The sequence below is a fragment of the Artemia franciscana genome, chromosome 18, assembly GCF_032884065.1.
Source record: "Artemia franciscana chromosome 18, ASM3288406v1, whole genome shotgun sequence".
Taxonomy (NCBI): Eukaryota; Metazoa; Arthropoda; class Branchiopoda; order Anostraca; family Artemiidae; genus Artemia; species Artemia franciscana.
In genome coordinates this window covers 1,293,876-1,307,493 of record NC_088880.1, presented here as the reverse complement: position 1 = coordinate 1,307,493, position 13,618 = coordinate 1,293,876, and the positions used below count along the sequence as shown (strand labels likewise).

The window sequence follows — 13,618 nt, the reverse complement described above, 5'->3', positions numbered from 1 at the left end:
AGATTGCTTTGTGGTTATAAAATTCAGCAATTAAATGGCCATTTTCAAACAAATAAATTTCAATTATTAGTTATCGTAATTTATTTCAAGCAAACTATTTTCTAATTCATTAAGTAGTTCCTAATAAATTTTGCTGAATCCTTGATTAATAGTTGAATTAATTCAGCATTGATACATAAGTGTATTCATATTAGCTGACGTATCTTGATAAACTCGTTAGTGTAATATAACTGCTATTACTCAAAACATTAATTACGCAATAAGGGTTTCGTAGTTATATATTGCTTTGTAGTTACAAAATTCAGCAATTAAATGGCCATTTTCAAACAAATAAATTTCAATTATTAGTTATCGTAATTTATTTCAAGCAATTACAATTTCATTACCTTTATTTTTGTTTGGATTACAAACATATCAGAGTTTGTGCTTACAACTACAAAGAGCAAAATTACATGCAGAATGGATCATGGCTTCAGGATATGATCAAACTTTATTTATAGCAAAATTCCGATTTATATACCTTTTAATCTCAACTGCCTCTCTAAAAGACTGTGATGGGCCATTTACATTAGGTATCAAAATGGCTTCCTCAAAAAGAACTAAATGGTCTGGATTTTTGAAAACATGGAGGGCGAAAGGAGAATCGAAATTGTCATTTCTATTTTTATTTTCACATCTCAGGGATTTATCCATTGATACCTTGTGTTCATGCAGTCGTTCTGCATAAACTGCATAAATTCAATGGATAAATCCCTGAGATGTGAAAATATAAATAGAAATGACAGTTTTAATTCTGTTTAGGTCCTCCATGTTTTCAAAAATCCGGACCATTTAGTTCATTCTGATGAAGCGATTTTCAAATCTAATGTAAATGGTCTACCACGGTCTTTTAGAGAGGCAGTTGAGATTAAAAGGTATATAAATAGGAATTTTGCTATAAATAGAGACGCTGGAGATATTTGCAGAAGCCCAATTTATAATAACTTAATTTTAAATGAGTTAAATAAGATTTTTCCTCGGTTTAAGGTAAAACAACCTGTCCGTATTTTTAAGGAGACTCGTGTCTGTAGGGAAGCCAAGTCTATTGCTAAGCAGAGAATTTATACGCAATCCAATTAGTGAATGTGTCGTTCATTTATTCTGGTCATTTTTATTTAGTGTCTATTTGTCTCTCGTGAAGTCTACTTCAAAAGGTCAGATTTTTTTGGCACTGAGGACGACTTGGTGGAGGTCCTTGTCGAAATATTTGCTTATTTTCTCTTAATGTTGTTTCACTGGTGACACCACCCTCGTTTTTCTCTACTTTTTCATTTATATATTATTTATTTATTGTAATTTCTCTTCTTTGGTTCATAGGTCATGTATAGCCAGTGTGGTCTGAGAATGTATTTATTTCAGGTTCATTATTTACTTAATATTTTTTTGCTCTGTTGCGTATAAATTTGTATGACGATGGCTTTGGCTGTAATTATTATATGTTTAGCACCTGATCTCTTAATTCGGTAAGAAATGCCACTGACTGGCATGACCATGTAAGGTGTTTGATAATAAAATCGTTTGAGTAGGCTGTATCACAGGTCACAGCTTGGAAAGGAGTGATTTTTTACCGATTTCTTTTTGCTGATCCAGATGCCTAACGGGTCGATTAGCTTTTGGAATATTTCCTAACTTTTCTGGAAACTTTTCAAATAACTGATCATGTACATCAGGGCCGCATTCAGGGGGGGTTACCATACTTGAAGATCCTCCTCCTCCTCTCCCCTCCTGAATTTTTTATGAATCATAAAAGATGACGAAAATGCTTATAAACAAATTTGTATATGTTTTGTATATTTTTTTGTAATCCACCCTCGAACAAAATAGTTCCCCCTGAACAAAAATCCTTGATGCAGTATTGATATACATGCTTATTGCTAATTGAGGCTGTAGGAACACCATTGTCGAAGCCCCCCCCCCACACACAAAAAAATTTATCCTGCTCGTAAAAGATAACAAAATGCATATAAACAAGTTTTTTGTGATTTTTTTGTGTAAAAACCTCCTCGAACAAATAGTTTCCCCTGAACGAAAATCCTGGATATGGTATTGACGTACCTGTTTATTGATTATTGATGTTGTAGACTGGCCTAAATCAACACCCTCTAATTGTTTTCCTCTGGTAATTGTCAAATTAACTGCAAGAAAAGCGATTAGACTCCATTACGAATATTTTTTTCAGGTAGAGCCGAGGACAGTTAATTAAAGAAACAGAGAATTTATGCAATTATAAGATTTTTAAAAGCATCCCTGTTTCACCTTGCGTCCTATGTTTCTTAAAAGAAGGCTCTTCTTATGTCGTGTGTTTTAATTTTTACCCATACCATACCAAAGCGGTGTAATGAAGGGGGTACCGATGGTCCCCTAAAATGTATGTCGGTAAACTTCCCGAGTGTAGAATATTCGTGAAAAAGAAAAATCCTGCTACCATCTCTCAGTTTCTTAGATACTTTAGTTATAGTCCACAGCTTAGATACCAATACAGTTATGAAGACTCGATTTATTTTTCGGATGCAGTGCGCGGTAGCGATGCTAGCGGCTGGAGACAGGAACCTGGCAGTCTGAATCTAAAAGTCAGAGCAATTGGACTGACGTCATGAATAGAATCTCAAAGCTGTGATTCATTGCAATGTGAGAATTATACAAAACAAAATTGCGTTCCTGCCTATGGTGTTGAAGTACGATCTACGGGTTAGAGCGCAGGCTTGGAGGAGGCGCCAAGTTCAGAGCTCCGTACCAAAAGCTTCTCATGGGCAAGATGGGAGTTTTCATAACTGTAATGGTATCTAAGCTGTGTTATAGTCAGAAAATGTTTTATCAACAAGCTAAAAACCCTGGATTGGAACCTTATTTCATTGATTACGTTCAGCTTGTTGTCTGTCATTACCGCCCAAACTCGCAGTGGCGTAGTGGGCTAAAATTTCTGTACCAGTAGGTATTTGAATCTAATATTTTATAGTACAAGGAGAAACATTTAATTGCTACATGTTATTGAACGCTGCATTTAGAGTTTAATGTACTATAAGGAGGCTAAAAGTCTAATCCTAATTGAATAAATAAAAATGAATAAGTAAAATTTGAATAGTGTGATATTTATTTTCTCTTTAAAGTTTTTTTTAAGATTTATTTATTCATTTATGTTAGTACATGTTGTATGTTTGTTTGCTATGATTGTTTATTTAGTTTCTGTTCGTTTCAGGTATCATTTATGCTACGATAGTAAAATATTTTGTTTGTTTTAAGCTTGATTTGCATATTCAATTTTGACTCAACTCGTTTTAAGATTTATTTATTCATTTATATTAGTACAACATAAGAATAAAAACGAAAACAATACGGAACCAAAAGAATGGAACAACAAGAACAGTGCAAGACGAGATAAGAAAACTAGAAAGAATATTTTTTTTAAAGAAAACCAAAAACAATTGACACCCTCTCCCCCTCCCGTACAAAAAAGCAAACCGAATGTATTTAAGCTACTCATACCCTATCCAGGTAATAAGAGTCTTGCCTTAGGTATCTTGGATTTTAATTACTTTTAGTTTTATTGACGAGCAATTCTGATTTCCCCCCCTCTTCTTCACTTGATTAGTTGCAATTCCTTTTTTCTTATTATTAGACGCTTTTGTTCTTTTCTGGTTTTTATCGGCATTGAGCATGCCTGATTTGACGCATCTAAAGATATTAGCGGTCTTTTTTTTTATTTTTCCTTGCCCTTTTTCGTTGGCCGGTGTCCCCCCCCCCCATCTCGGAAAATAACACCCCCACACAGCTGGTTGGTCTCCTATCTCTTTAGACTTAAAAAAAAGGACTAGAATTCTCAATTTCTGATCTAATGACGACACTCCGAAGTTTCTTTGACCTTGAGGTGGAGATGTGGATAAGGAAGGAGTAATCCCTCCAGTACTGAAAAAATTCTGCTCATTTTGGGGTTTAATGTTATTCTTTACTTTCACAATAACAGCGTTGACCAGAAATATACCCAGAATTCATAAGGGAGTAGATATCAATTTCATGTTTTTGATGCGTTTTTAAAAGTTTCTTTTGTACCCCTTAACCCCTCCCCCTTCCCCCCCAAAAAAACTTTGCTGGAAAATACCCTTTTGCTGGCTTTTTGTCGGGAAACTTTTCACGAAGTGGATTACCGGTGATTTTAAACGAAATTGCACAATAAAGGTTTTTCATCTGAGATCGTCCGCAAGAAGTTTCTGGGTGGATTTTCAGATAGAATGAATTGTCTTGGGGGAATTTCCCAAGAGGGGGTATTTTTACGTGAAAAGAGTTTTCCACGGTGGAATTTTTTCCGTAAGGGAAGGAATTTTTCATGGAGGAGAGTCAGATTTCCCGGTATTATTTGAGAACGGTCAGAAATTAGATTTAAAAAAAAGAGTTTTTTTAACTGAAAGTAGGCTAAGGAGTAACATCAAAATTTAAAATGGACAGAAATTATTACGTACAGTCTAGTATATAGTATACGTATACAGCTTGGCATATAGTATATGTATACTTTAGTATGCGTATACTTTTAATTAATCGTAAGTTTAGACTTTTTGTCCCAATTCTATAAGAGTGACCCTTGAAACAGAATAAGAATGGTAAGCTTTTTTTAAATTGTCAATCATTAGTTATGAAATAGTGTTGGTGGGTGCAGAGTGGGAACAGGGGATGGTGTCTGAAACCATCTTGAAGGAGACGGATTTTCCGCCATGATCTGATTAACAATCAGAAATTAAAATATAGAAAAATAAGCTTTTCAACTGAAGTACAGAAAATATTGAAAAAAAATGTCCATATATTAGTGGGGCTTACCTTAGACCTTAGTTCCTCCAGAGCCATCGGTGGCGCATAGGGCGTCGACAAAGCCTCTCCATTCGTTTCGCATTGGTGCTGCAGCGATGACGTCTTCCCATTCAGGTATTAGTGAGGTGCCGGCCGTCCTCAGATCTCGGTCATGTGTTCGTCTCAATGTATTTTTGGGGCTCTTTCTTCTACCGTCTGGCTTCCATTCATAGGTTGTTCGAGGAAGGTGGCTCTCTTCCATACGAAGAACGTGTCCCAGGTATGTCCACCGCCTTCTTTTCAGCAACTCAATGACTGGAGGTTGACCTGTTTTTCTGCGTATTTCTGCATTTGTAATTAGTGGGGCTGCACTCTTCTAAATCCCTTGCTCCTTAAACTAAAGTCTCTATTGCTTTGACAAAGCTTTTATTCTAATTAAGCGGCCCTGATGTTTGTGAAGTCTTTCTTAAAGAATTGAGAAAAAAGTCAAAATATAGCGTAGAGAGGCTTAGGAAGGGGAAGCCCCCTCATATATGGAAAATTTTTTCTTATTTAAATTCCTAATATGGGTCCTTAATTTTAGTTAAAAAACTTGTTTTTCCTCTTAAAATGTCATTAACTTGTTAATATCATAAAAGTATTGCTATATTGAGCATTAACAATGTTTTAATAACAACTTTGTATCCCAGTCCTTTACCAACAGCAAGTGAAACACAAGGTTAGTTAAATTAAAATAAGAAGCTTTTTGAAAATTCTAAATAACGTTAACGTGAAGAGCGAAGTATTGCAGAGGGGGTTTCCTCTTCATGGTTCTAGGCATTAACCCCCCTCCCTCTCCAGCGGAAAATATCCCCGTCGAAAATCCCCCTACGGAAAATATTCCCCTTGGAAAATAAGACTTTCAAAACCTGGGAGTTTAATTTGAGTTTTTTTTTTCCGCAAGGGGAAGGAATTTTGGTACTTGTATATTATGCGCCATTCACTCAAGTGTACGCTGTGTACAACTCGGGAACAAACCGGTGTCTTCTATAGTTTATTTCAGCTTAGCGCGAGACAAGATGAAGACAAGTGACAGAATAGCTGGGAAATATATAATTTGGGCAATATATTTGCACTTAAAGGGGGAGGTGTAAAGTATTTGAACAGTTTGAAGTCAGAAAACAATTTTTACTTCATAACATAAAGAATAATTGTACCTAACACATTTTGCATGCAGCCCCCTATACTTTACCCCCCCCCCCCCCTAATGTGCAAATATATAGCCCAAATTTGTCAGTGGCCTCAGGCGGTTTGTTTTGGAGCAATAAGTTGTTAGTAGCAGTAGTAGTAGTAGCATTGAATACTGTAAATATTTTAACAACAAATACTAGAAGATTGAAAACATCAGTACTGGCCCGGAAGTATTACGGTTTCTGCGAATTTTCAATGTGGAGATGTTCCGGCGGAATTATCTGGTAGCTATTTTCCGCGTGTTTGATTTTTGGGAATTAATTTCTACGGAATGTGGCATTTCTGGAATGATCGAGAAACCGATTAGAAACTAATCGGAAAGCAATTTTACAGCGAGGGGGGATTCTTGGCGATGATGGAACTGCCTGGAGACGGGGGGGAAGGTTTACTTTACGTTAGATGAGCTTTCACAGAAGAAGACTTCCGTGTGGGGAGGGTTTCCCCCTCCATATATGAAAGGTGCCCCCTCCTGAATATCTTACTCTACGCCAAAGTTTGACTGTTTGTCCAAATTTTTTATGAGTGTTTACTGAAAAACTGGGGCTTTTTAATTAGAATAGGAAGCTTTTTTGAAAGTGCCAACAGGCTTAGCGTAAAGAGTAAGGTAATGAGGAGGAGGCATCCCTTTATATAAAGAATAAATCTTCCAAAATTGATTTGCAAATTAGGTTTTAATTTTTCATATACGGTGAGCCAAATTTGAACCTCCATATTGAAAAACGTTCAAAAAAATTAAATACATAAACACAAGTTTTCTTAACTTAAAATAAGGAGCAAGATTAAAACTTAAAATGAACATAAATATTTCCGTATATGAAAAGGGGTTGTTTCCTCCTCAACGCCTCACTCTTTACGCTAAAGTTTTTACTGTTTTAAAAAATAGAGTTGTTACAAAGAGTCAAACTTTAGTGTAAAGAGCGAGGTGTTGAGGAGGGAACAACACCTTTCATACACGGAATAATTTCTGTTCATTTTAAGTTTTAGTGTCGTTCCTTACTTTCAGTTAAATTTTTTTTTTTTTTAATTAAAAAAGAAAAGTCTGTTGCCTGTTGCTATCACATAGCATTTGTTATTGGGAAGTAAACAGACATTTTTCGGGAGGTGAATTTTCTCTGGGGGAATTTTCAGTGATGGGACGTAGGGGATGTCCCCTCTTAAATACTTCGATCTTTCCGCTAAAGTATGGTTTTGTACCCCAATCCTTTGCAAACAAATTAGAATAAGATAGCTTTTTAACATTCTAAATAACGTTAGCGTGAAGAGCGAGGTATTGTGGAGGGGCTATCCTCCCCATGCTGTATAATTTATGTTTGTTTTAGTTTTAATGTTGATCCTTACTTTCAGTTGAAAAAACCTGCTTTTTTGTTTAATCACTCAAAGGTACAAACAATTCTCAAGACAAATCATTGAAATGCCGCTGATTTCACGCTTTCGATGCGTAAGCTAATTGCATATAGGCAGCTAGATTGCCTCTGCATCGCCTTTGTCAACGTAGCATTAGTCAGCTATATAATTGTGGAGTGTGATGTAAATTATGCAAATCAGGCACAAAATTTTTCTGGGATTCTCACCATAACTGACTTAGGGATACCAAGGAGCGGTTTCGAGTTTCCATAAAAAGCTTATAATGTTCACTGAAAATTTAACGTACTGTTCCATTTAAGAGTGAATCAACTGCTGGTAAAATGAAAAGTTATCTTCGAATTAAATTAAAAAATTTTGCATTAAAAATTTGTGAATAAAGTTAACTAGCACCTTCAGCCTTTTGGCTTCTCCAAAGGCCGCTTCCAGGAGGGAGGGGAAGTGACGAGATCCCCCCTCTCCTCTGCCTTGTAGCGAGTGACGTTTAAAAACGTTTGTTCCGACTTATAAAAACGTAGCAAAAATGTGTATAGACAAATTTGTGGTGGGTTTTTAGAAGTTTTTAATATAAACCCCCCCCCCCCCTCCCAATAAACAACCAAGATACTGGATGCGACCTAGGCTTCAGTGTCATCATCATCAAATTGGATAAATAGATGCAAATAACCAATCTAATGTCAAGGAATGAATATTAAGGTATTAACACTCATATTTTTCATAATCAATTATAAAGCGTATTAAGGCACTGTGAGATTCTTCATCACACACTTTTACTTAATTTCTCATCAGAAATGGCAAATCTTCCAAGAAATCCTTTATAGGTTTAGGATTATGGGTTTATAGAGTTTATAGCTTTTCTTATTTAAAAGCTTATATAAGAATAACGCTATAATAAAGTTATAGAAAAGCAAAAATAACTCTTCCCTCGAAATACTTGCAAATGGAAGTTAACTTTTGAAATTTTGACAAATTAACCATATAACCAAATTAATCGTATGATTACAAATTAATCATACATTATTTAACAATACATCAACATAAATTAAACACGGTGCGAAAATGCATAACAGAACCAAAGTCAAGGTGAGTTCAGGTTTCCCTCCTCATCTGCGGAAATTTTGTCAAAGCTTTTTTTCAGAATTTTACCTTTTTTGAATAAAAAGATTCAATTGACTAAAAAAACCATTTCTTCTTTTATATGTTGAAAAACCTTGATTCGTTTTTTCTTGTCTTTTTGTGTGTTTGTTTTACCTTGGTTAAAAGATTCACATACTTTCAGGCCCATGGTCCTCGTCCACAAAATAATGCCCACATCCGTTTTCTTCTATCTGCATACAGAGTTGGGCTGGTTGCCATGGAAACCTTGGCTCGTCGTGCTCACGATGAAAGACCTCAGGCGAAATACGCTCGAAGCCCTCCATATGGCGATGACGTCAAATGGCTCCTTATTGTTGCCAAGAAACTCGGTGGGTTGTGTTTAGTCTTTGTCTTGTTTGTGGCAGGAACTTAGCTTTGTCAGTCGGGCTCCACATCGATTAAGAAGTTTCATATGTAGATGATCATTTGGTTCCTTTATGTTTAGGATTAGAATGGCATAAATTGTGTCTCTATTCGAAATGAAAAAACATGCTTCCTGCTTATTCATCCTTTTTTTTTTTTTTTTTTTTAGAGAGAGAGAGAGAAGTTATTGTAAAAATCTTTTTAGAAGTTTTCTTAAAAAACCACGGGGACTGTAGTTCTTCTCATTGTCGAGAAAAACTCAAAAATATTAGTGTCGCCCTTTTTCTGGGCGGAATGTAAACAACTATTTGACTAAAATATTGATCAATATTAAGTCTTGGTATTCTTGTCTTGTCTAGTCTTGATCACTGGATGACAAAATATCTAAATTAAGGGTCGTATCAGCAAAAATAAATTTTAAAAAAGGCGATAATGAATATAATAAGAACTAATTCTCCAAGCTTCGACAAGCACGATCCCAGTAACTCGAAAGGGGTTAGGTAACTTCAGTTATATTAATAACAGTGTCGTCAATTCATGAAAATTAGGAGGGGGGATATTTTCAATTTTTGCAATGGAAATATCAAAAAGGCATTTTTAAATGAAAATAAAATATAATATAATATCCCCGGGGTTCGATCCCCGCCACAACAAGGTTGGGCGACAAGAATTTTAGTATCAAGGGTTACCATGCTTGAACATCCTCCTCCTCCTCTCCCCTCCTGAATTTTGTCTGAATCAAGGCTGGCCGACAATAGCTAAATTCCCATTTTAGTTCTACTAGCAACTCACTTCAGCACCAAGTAGCGTGAGGCTAGCACAGCTATGAGCGCACCTCATTCGCCCTGGTCTATTCAATGCTTCACTCTTTACATTTACAGGAAGTTAATCTCCGTTAGATTTTTCTTAATGTCCTTTTCCTACCTCTGTTGGGGACGACCTGCTTTTCATTGGCCCAAGATGGATTGCCAGAAGCGGCAGAGCCATGTTCTAGCGGATTGCCAGAACATGGCCTAGCCATCTTAGCCTTTATGTCATTACGTCCCTAGAGAGTGAGATCGAACCACATTTGTTATTTTTGTGCGAAAAAGTTTACCATCTTCAGTCAAAACATACCTTTAAGGAACTTGGTGGGTTGTTTTAATTATCTTGGCGAAATTTTTTCCTTTAATTATTTATTGTCTAAATTCTTTTTTGATAATATCTTTCAAAACCCGTTTTGATTTTCAGTTGTCTTAGTAATTTTCTGCTAAACTTGTTATCTAATTTAGATAGAGCTTCATCTATTTGGAAAGTTGGTCCTATAAGCCCAAAAATTGCAACATGGTAAACAAAAATTGCATTTTTGGTAAACAAAATTGGTAAACAAAAAATAAGTAAATGGTAAACAAAATTGCATTATCTTTGGTAATTTACTGTTATATTCGTTTAAGAAAGCAGTTAAGGAAGTTGTTTCTAGTTAGTCATTAAATACACTTTCTAGGGTGTCATCTACAGATTTCTAGGGTAATTATTAAACAGATGCTGTGTTTTTCCCATTATAACAAAATATGATACAATTAAATAACACAGAATAACTATAATAAAATGTATAATATAATAAAATCTGATCGATATATTTTTGACTTTAATAAAAAAAAATTTCGGGGCGGTCATTAAGCAGGCAATGAAAATGCTTAATTCTAGCTATATCTTGTTATTTTTTTTTAAGATATTTTTGAAGACCATGCTGCTTTTCCATGACGTACAACTTACAGTTCAAATAGAAATTGATCCTTTTATTTAACAGTGAAAAACAATGACAAAATATTCTTTATATGTGATCGACATGTCCAGAATGTTTTGTCATTGTTTTTCAATGTCTGATAAAAGGATTTATCCCCGTTTGAGCTGTTATTTGTGCGTGTGTGTTTTTTTTTTTACTTTTCTTTTACATTTGGCCAAAACAAGAGAAACGTTTTTGCTGAAAGAGTATATTGACCCTGTAAACCCAAAATATTCGTATTGGAGTTTAGAATTTGGCCAAGTCCGACTTTTACCTGGCCTAAGATGAGAGAAACACTTTTGGTGAAAAAGCACAATAGATACGAATGTGTCTATTTCTTGCACTGCTAGTCTATTTCATTTTTTTAGAGTATCAAACCTTATATCTTCTGAAAATCATATAACCGTTTACAGGAATGGTAAATATCATATATAAATAGTGCTTTGTCTATCGACTTTTTCAAAAAAAGGGGGGGGGGGGCTCAGCATTAGATTGAATAAAAGAGATTTTTTGGTTCGAACATTGAATATAAAGTGACTTGCTTCGTCTTTAGCATATTTCTTATGCAAAATGTCGCTTATTGAATGTCAAATTTTTGATTCGATATGTCAAATTCTTGATTCGTTTATATTAATGAATAATATTATAATGCTTATTTATTATTTACATTATGTAAATAATGATTTATGATATTAACTAGCTTTATTTTAATTAAAATTAACGTAGTTAATTATAATTCTTGTTTAACATTTAACAATTGCCAAAGCTTTTGTTTGTTAGAATTTCCTTTATTGTTTCCCCTACCATTTGGTTTGGACTATCTGCACCAGTGTTTATTATAGATGTTTGTGGTGCAAAATAGTCTTGCACCATAAACATTAATTGACAAAGTTTCTCTTTTTTCGACTTTCATTTGTTATCTCTTTGATTTGGACTATCTGCACCAATGTTTATCAAAGATGTTTATGGTGCTGGATTGTCCTTCACCATAAATAGTGATTGCCTTTTTTTTTTTTTTTTTTTTTTTTTTTTTTTTTTTTTTTTTTTTTTTTTTTTTTATATATCCCTTGTCATTTGGTTTGGACTATCTGCATCAATGTTTATTACAGATGTTCATGGTGCAGAATAGTGCTGCACCATGAACATTAATTTTCAAAGCTTCTCTTTGTTAGACTTCCCTTTGTTATCTCTCTCTCCATTTGATTTGGACTATCTGCAACAATGTTTATTAAAAACGTTTATGGTTCAGTATAGTCGTAAACCAAAAAGCATTAATTGCCAGAGTTTTTCTTTGTTAGATTTTCCTTTGTTATCTCCCTTACCATTTGGTTTGGTAGTGTTCATACTGCAATTCATACCTGCAGTGTTCATTAATGATGTTTATGGTGCAGGATAAACATTAAGTACCATAAACATTAAGCTTCTTTTTGTTAGACTTTCCTTTTTTATCTCCCTTATCATTTGATTTGGGCTATCTGCACCAATGTTTATTACAGATTTTACTGATTATTTTTTTTATTACAGGGACGGAATATTTGCAGCAGTTCTGCTTAACAGCAGCTAGCAGCATAGTGAGCCCTCATGTTCTGCACGACATTGCCGTTGATGCTGCACATCATCTGGCACAGACAGCACCAGCACCGTTTTTACAACCACTCAGATCCAGAGTATTAGCACCGTTGATGCAAAAATGCATGCAAATGTGAGTCACTCTGTTTGATCTATTTTACCCTCCATTTTATGTATTTTTTTAATGACAAATTAAAAAAATCTTTTGGCATATCTCATTTTTGGGGTTGGGGTGGCTTTTGCCACCTTTCATGGAGTGGTGTCAATTCACGAAAATGCAGCAGGGAAGGAATAGATTTTTTTTTTTTTTTTTTTTTTTTTTTTTTTTTTTTTTTTTTTTTTTTTTTTTGGAAATACAGAAAAATGCTGTTTTATGGCACTTGGTATTAAACAAGTGGCATATAGCAATCGCAAATTCTGTCGGTCTTTTGGTCCCGGTTTTGCTACTTTAGGCACTTCCAGGTAAGCTAGGACGATGAAATTTGGCAGTCGTATCAGGGACCGGACCAGATTAAATTAGAAATAGTCGTTTTCCTGATTTGACCATCTGGGGGGGAGTGGGGCCCGTGAATTCGAAAAAATAGAAAAAATTAAGTATTTTTAACTTACGAACCGGTTGATCAGATCTTAATAAAATTTGATGTTTGGAAGGATATCATGTCTCAAAGCTGTTACTTTAAATCCTGACGGGATCTGGTGACATTGGGGGGGAGCTGGGAGAGGGAAACCTAAAATCTTGGAAAACACTTAGAGTGGAGGGATCGGGATGAAACTTGGTGGGAAAAATAAGCACAAGTCCTAGATACATGATTGACATAACCGGAACAGATCCGCTCTCTTTGGGGTAGTTGGGGGGGGGGGGGGGGTAGTTCTGAAAAATTAGAAAAAATGAGGTATTTTTAACTTACGAACAGGTGATCGGATCTCAATGAAATTTGATATTTAGAAGGATATTGTGTCTCAGAGCTCTTATTTTAAATCTCGACCGGATCTGGTGACGTTGAGGGGAGTTTGGGGTGGGAAAACTTAAAATCATGGAAAACGCTTAGATTGGAGGGATCGGGATGAAACTTGGTGGGGAAAATAAGCAAAATTCATAGATACGTGATTTACATAATTGGAACCGATCCCCTCTATTGTGGGGGGGGGGGTTAATTCTGAAAAATTAGAAAAAAAGACGTATTTTTAACTTACGAAGGAGTGATCGGATCTTCATGAAACTTCATATTTAGAAGGACCTCGTAACTCAGATCTCTATTTTAAATCTCAACCGGATCAAGCGTAATTGGGGGGGGGGGGACCGGAAATCTTAGAAAATACTTAAAGCGGTGAGATCAGGATGAAACTGGATGGGAAGAATAGAAACCTGTCTAAGAT

General features: G+C 35.2%; 1 protein-coding gene across 2 annotated transcripts in view; it reads left to right on the top strand.

The window, feature by feature from the left end:
* LOC136038488 (zinc finger SWIM domain-containing protein 8 homolog) overlaps window positions 1-12,374 on the top strand; it is a gene marked incomplete at its 3' end in the record, with an annotated part of 96,799 nt that extends 84,425 nt beyond the window's left edge. For both annotated transcript variants that reach the window (XM_065721570.1, XM_065721569.1), the window contains 2 exon segments: window positions 8,687-8,873; window positions 12,197-12,374. In XM_065721570.1, coding sequence (XP_065577642.1) covers window positions 8,687-8,873; window positions 12,197-12,374 — 365 coding nt within the window.
* Between the last annotated feature and the right edge of the window lie 1,244 nt (window positions 12,375-13,618).